Source organism: Pteropus alecto, unplaced genomic scaffold (genome assembly GCF_000325575.1).
Source record: "Pteropus alecto unplaced genomic scaffold, ASM32557v1 scaffold224, whole genome shotgun sequence".
In the NCBI taxonomy this organism is placed as follows: Eukaryota; Metazoa; Chordata; class Mammalia; order Chiroptera; family Pteropodidae; genus Pteropus; species Pteropus alecto.
Window position 1 is genome coordinate 6222271 of NW_006436289.1, and position 5505 is coordinate 6227775.

The 5505-nt window shown below is 34.5% G+C and overlaps 1 protein-coding gene across 1 annotated transcript in view; it reads right to left on the reverse strand.

The window, feature by feature from the left end:
• The window catches only part of CUNH11orf53 (chromosome unknown C11orf53 homolog), a 52139-nt gene extending 49349 nt beyond the window's left edge, over nucleotides 1–2790 (reverse strand). The window contains exon 1 of the mRNA XM_015590095.1: nucleotides 2747–2790. Within this exon, the coding sequence (XP_015445581.1) occupies nucleotides 2747–2790 (44 nt within the window). The remainder of the gene's footprint in view (nucleotides 1–2746) is intronic.
• Between the last annotated feature and the right edge of the window lie 2715 nt (nucleotides 2791–5505).

The window sequence follows — 5505 nt, forward strand, 5'->3', positions numbered from 1 at the left end:
TTGGTTTAAGGCAGTAATTAGAGAAAAACAAAACTACATCATATTTATACACCACTGAGTTGAGACAGAGAAATATACTTGTTACTAGCCTTTTAAAAATAATTCATCCCAAAAGGGTCACATACATCTCTAAAAGAAGTATTTATAGTATAATTTGGAGATACTTTTTTAATAGAAATTTACAAAAACTTCTGGTAAACACAAAATCTTTCCTAACACCGATATCTTAATCAACAACAAATTATAAAAAGCCATTTGGTGTTAGCTCTTAATAGATTTCCATGTACTTTGAGGTGAGAGTGGGGGACTAAGATTAAGGATTATCGGCCTAAATGTTTCTTGCTAGCTTTCTTAGAGTAGATTCGAAATCCACCAAGAATTTAAAAAAAAATCACATTTATTAAAAATTTCTCAGAGCAGGTTTACATACGGGACCATCTTTGGAGCTATTCTAGAAGCCACATCTGTCCTGACTGATTGAGTTTAATTACATAGACTCCAGGAGCTCCAATTAATTCTCTTACGACTAATGGAGCTTAGTAACCACTCCCTGCCCCGCCCAACCCCAAGTCAGGAAAAATGTACCTACCTGGTGTGGATCACTAGCCATGGCTTCTCTCAACTGATATTACTTTCCTTGCCTAGTCATTGCCATCAGTTGTGACCCTAACTCTGTCTGACTAAGGGTTCCTTCTCATTGTCCCTGACCATGACCTCAACTTAGTCTAAATTATTAAATTCTCTTGTTGGGCCAAGACCTTTGCTCTGCCAACCCCCCTCCCTCCCCCCAAAAAAAAAAAACTCTTCTGTCTATCTTGGTTAAACATTTTTCAACAGTGTCACTTTTTTTTTCCCCCCCAAACCATTTTGTTTTTAAGAACACAACAAGGGAGGTGAATAAGGACAGTAGGTTTTTTTTTTTTTGCAAAAAGGAAAGAGGGCTGGTTGGAAAGCATTTATGGTAAGGCTATATCTCATAGTATTAACTGTGTGTTTTCTGACATAAGTTCTGTATATCTTTCCCCTTCTGCTCTTTTACTGGTGCCCTGGGGGCTGTTTCCCCCTCTTTAGCCCACACGGAAGCAGAAACAATGGCTGAAAGGAGACCCTGGCCTAACCCAGGAAGAGAAGACTCTGATGCATACTTATATTTAGCTAGTTTTCCATCTCAAATGCCAGGTAAGCCTGGAGCTAGAGGATATGGAAGAGGAAATGGAGGGACAAAGCAGACTTGCGAAGAGAGGAAGGGAAAAAACCCATTCTTGGTGAGGATTAGAGATGGAGTGAGTGGTTGCTCCTTGGCATCTACTAATCCATCCACTGCTTGTGCATACCTTGTTTACAGTCCTGGATCCCTGAAAGCCCCTCAGTGGAGGGTGAGGAATTTGGAACATCTTGTGTGAGGAAGGGGTTATGAAAGTAAAACTTAAAAACTGCTCAAAGAGGAACTGTTCAGAATCAGTCGGATTTCTATTTGACCAAAGAGAACCCAAGGCATGTTTCCACTGTTACATTTTTCATAATGAACTGAGCTGGTTTGTTAGCTTGTCAGTAAAAATTATGCATTTCACCTGAATTTTCAGTTCTGTGTATGCTAATTCTAGAGGGTCTAAACTTCCAATAGAGTGATGTGTTATGATAGTAATTTGGATGTTCAATTTGCTCTGGATGCAACACTGTTCATTCCATTGATCTTCAGGGTGGACTGTCTAATGTGGTCTTTCTTTGTCCGACTGTAGTTGTACTAACCAATGACAGCTTTGCAAGTGGCCAACTAGTGATTTAGCTGAAAACTCAGCTGTCAAAGTTCTGACTCTAAATTATGTGTTCCAAGTTCAGATTCAGGTTTGATTGCTTTTGTAGAATTAAGTATATACAGATAAATTATCAAGTCAGCCACCAGTATTTATTGAGTCAATTTTGGGATGGAAATTATGTTTCTATGTGCGTGCGTGTGTATATATATATGTGCACATTACAAAGAAGTAGAAGATATAATTATAGCACTTGAGGAACTTATAATCTAGTTAGAGAAATAACATAAAATCTATGTTTATATTTAGAATTGTGTCTTATGGCTAAATATTTTTTAGGCCCTGAATATGTGCTTATATACATCAAAAAACAGGATATTTAGATTGAAATCTCAAGTGGGGCATTAAGATATAAAAATGCTGTTTACTAAAATGAGATGAGAGGAAAAATGTAATTAGAATCATACAGTATGTAGCCTTTTCAAACTGGCTTCTTTCACTTAGCAATATTCATTTAAGATTCACCCATGTCTTTTTGTGTTTTGATAGCTCAATTCTTTCTATTATTGAATTATATACTAGTATTATGGATGTTTCAAAATTTGTTTATCCATTCACCCATCAAAGGACATCTTTGTTGCTTCCAGTTTTTGGCAGTTATTTAAAAAGCTGCTATAAACATCCGTGTACAGATTTTTTTGTGTAGGTATCCAAGTTTTCAAGTCAGTTGGGTAAATACCTAAGAGTGTATGATGAAACTATATTTAGCTATGAAACTGCCAAACTGTCTTCTAATGTGATCGTATGGTTTCGTATTGCCATCAACAGTGAATAAGAGTTCTTACTCTTATGCATCCTTGGCAGCAATTGATATCATCATTTTTTTTTTTTTTAGACTTTAGCCATGCTAGAAGGTATATGGTAATATCTCAGTATTTTAAACAGCAGTTTTCTAATGACAAATGATGTTGAACATCTTTTCATACACTTACCTGTTTTCCATGTATCTTCTTTGGTGAGATATTCGTTCAGACATTTTGCCCATTTTTAAATTTGGGTTGCTTGTTTTCTTATCGTTGAGTTTTATGAGCCTCCCCCACCCCATCTATTTTGGATAAAATTTCTTTATTAGATAAGTGTTTTGCAAAAATTGTGTTTTCATTCTCTTCATAGAGTCTTTCACAAAGCAAAAGTTTTTAATTTTAGTAACATTTCAACTTATCATCAATTTTTTTCCATCATGGATTTTGCTTTGGTTATTATATTTAAAAATTCGTTGCCAAACCCAATGTCACCTAAATTTTCAACTCTATTTTATTGTAGAAATTCTATATTTTGCATTTATGTCTATTTAAATTTATGCCTATTCTTGAGTTAGTTTTTGTAAAAGGTGTAAGGTCTATGTTTAGGTTGATTGATTGATTGATTTTTTGCTTATGGACATCTCATTTGTTAAAAAGACTATTCTTTTCGCATGGAATTGCTGCTCCTATTTTCAAAGATCAGTTGACTATATTTGTTTGGGTCTAATTCTGGGCACTCTATTCTGTTTAGATCAGTTCCAAAAATGTTTCTAGTTTTTCAACAATGCTGTTTTGATTATTGTAGCTTTTCAGTTTTTTTTAAAGTTAAATACACAGAATAGTACTTGCCCTTATTAAGGATTATATAAATGTAAGGTATTATTATCTCACACTCATGTGTAGGATTGAGTGGAAATTGATGTGTGGATTAAAGTCCTGAACTGCACTCTTAATTTTTGAAATGAGACTATTTTGTTACTTGACTGTGGCAGTGTCTACCTTAAAATAAATAGAAAACTCATGAGAACTGCTAAGTTTTTATCTATTGCAGGGACAAAGCTTCATTCATTGAATAGTTTCAAAGGGCATTGAGGAGCCAAAAACAGAGCTGAGTTTTAATGAAATCTCACTCAGTGGGCCAATTCAACCTATGTATCCAATATAATTATGTTAGAAATCACATAGCATTTAATAGTTATTTCACAGGTTTGGGTTAACATGGGCAAATCATGTGCCTTCAAACATTATAACTATAGTCAGCAAGCAAGTACTTGAAATGTATCACAAAATATGAGTTATAAGTTAAATTATATATATTAATTCTACTTTCCGGTACCACAATTTGGAAGGCATTATATTGTATTTTCTCTTCCTAATTTTACATTGCTACAACCCAGACAAAATGTAAGTAGGTCCAAATAATGTTTATGTTTTGTTTTCTTAAAAAGTATAAATGTTAGGTTGCCTTAATAACATTACAGTCTATTAATTATCAGTTCTCAATGTTTGTAATTTTTACATACTGTGGGTCTCACACTGCATTAATTGTGCCTTACATTATATAGCACAATTATTACCTAAGGCATTTTCTATTCCATATAGTTTTATGTCTGAGACTAAATTATAATGTGCACTCTCCTATGCCCTTTTGCTGCATTTAGAGGATGTAATCATTGATATTCTTGTGAGGTGCTTGTGTAAACTCCACTGTTGCCTGTAACTGCCTATGTTCACTGGGAACAATGTCAACCATTAAGAATTGACCAATAATATTAAAGTAGTTTGGAAACTATTAAGCATTTGCCTAGTAATTTGTCTGATTATTTTGTATTTTTTCATGTTTGTATTTCAAAAAAGAAAGATATTGTTGGAATTCACCTCTTTGTGGAAATAAACGTTTTTTAGGTGAGAGTGACTAGTTAGCTTAGATCAAGGGTAGACTAACTTTTTCAATAGATCTTTTAGGCTTTCTGGGTCATGCAGTCTCTATCTCAATCACTTAGCTCTGCCTCATAGCATGACAACAATCATGGCTTATGTGTAAATTAATGAGCTGAGTTCTAATAAAACTTTACTTATAAAAACTGCTAGCGTTTGGCCTGCATGCTATAATGTGCTGACCACTGGTTTAGAGAATAGAATGTCCATTTTAAACTTTTTCTTTGTTTGAAAGTAAGTAGAATTAAATAAATGCTAGTAGGCAACTTATAAAATTCAGCTATAATAAATGCTAGTAGGTAACTTATAAAATGGAGCAGTAATGACAGTGGATGCTTTTGCTATTCGCTTGTCAGGAGTCCTTCAAGAAAACTTTCGAAATACCAGAATTTTATCTGAAAATTTTCAAGAATAAGAAAGAACTAATATCAAATGTCATCTTGTCTGAACAAAGGAGGAATCAAAAGAAGAGAAAATTCTATAATGGTGCAAAAGAGTCACTGGAATCGATTAACCTCTGACTTGGAGACTTGCAGACATGCTTGGCAATTGCTCACCATTTCGGAGGGAGCCTCTAGTGACTCAGTTATCTGCAGCAAGAAATAGACACACATGCAAAGCTTGAAAAAAAATGATTCATGTACCCAAGCTTACACACTTTTCTCACATGAAAGGCTCTAGCTTCTCACTAACAGCATATTTATTCTTACTTTAGAATAAATCACCCAATTTCCTAGTCCTGGATGGATCATAATTAGCAAATTAGTATGGGAGAATAAGAAGGTTGCTGCTATGGGCTGATAATCTCAGAGTAAAGGAAGATATAGGCTTAACGCAGACACACAATTCAAAATTCTCATCCTTGTGGTCATTTACTGCTGGAATAAACAATGCTTATGCACTGATTACTGCTATTGATTTTGGTGAAGATAATATGAAACATGGACCAGATTAATCAGAAACATTGTGGTAACAAAGTGAGTATTGGCATACGTGTGTTTACGAAGAGA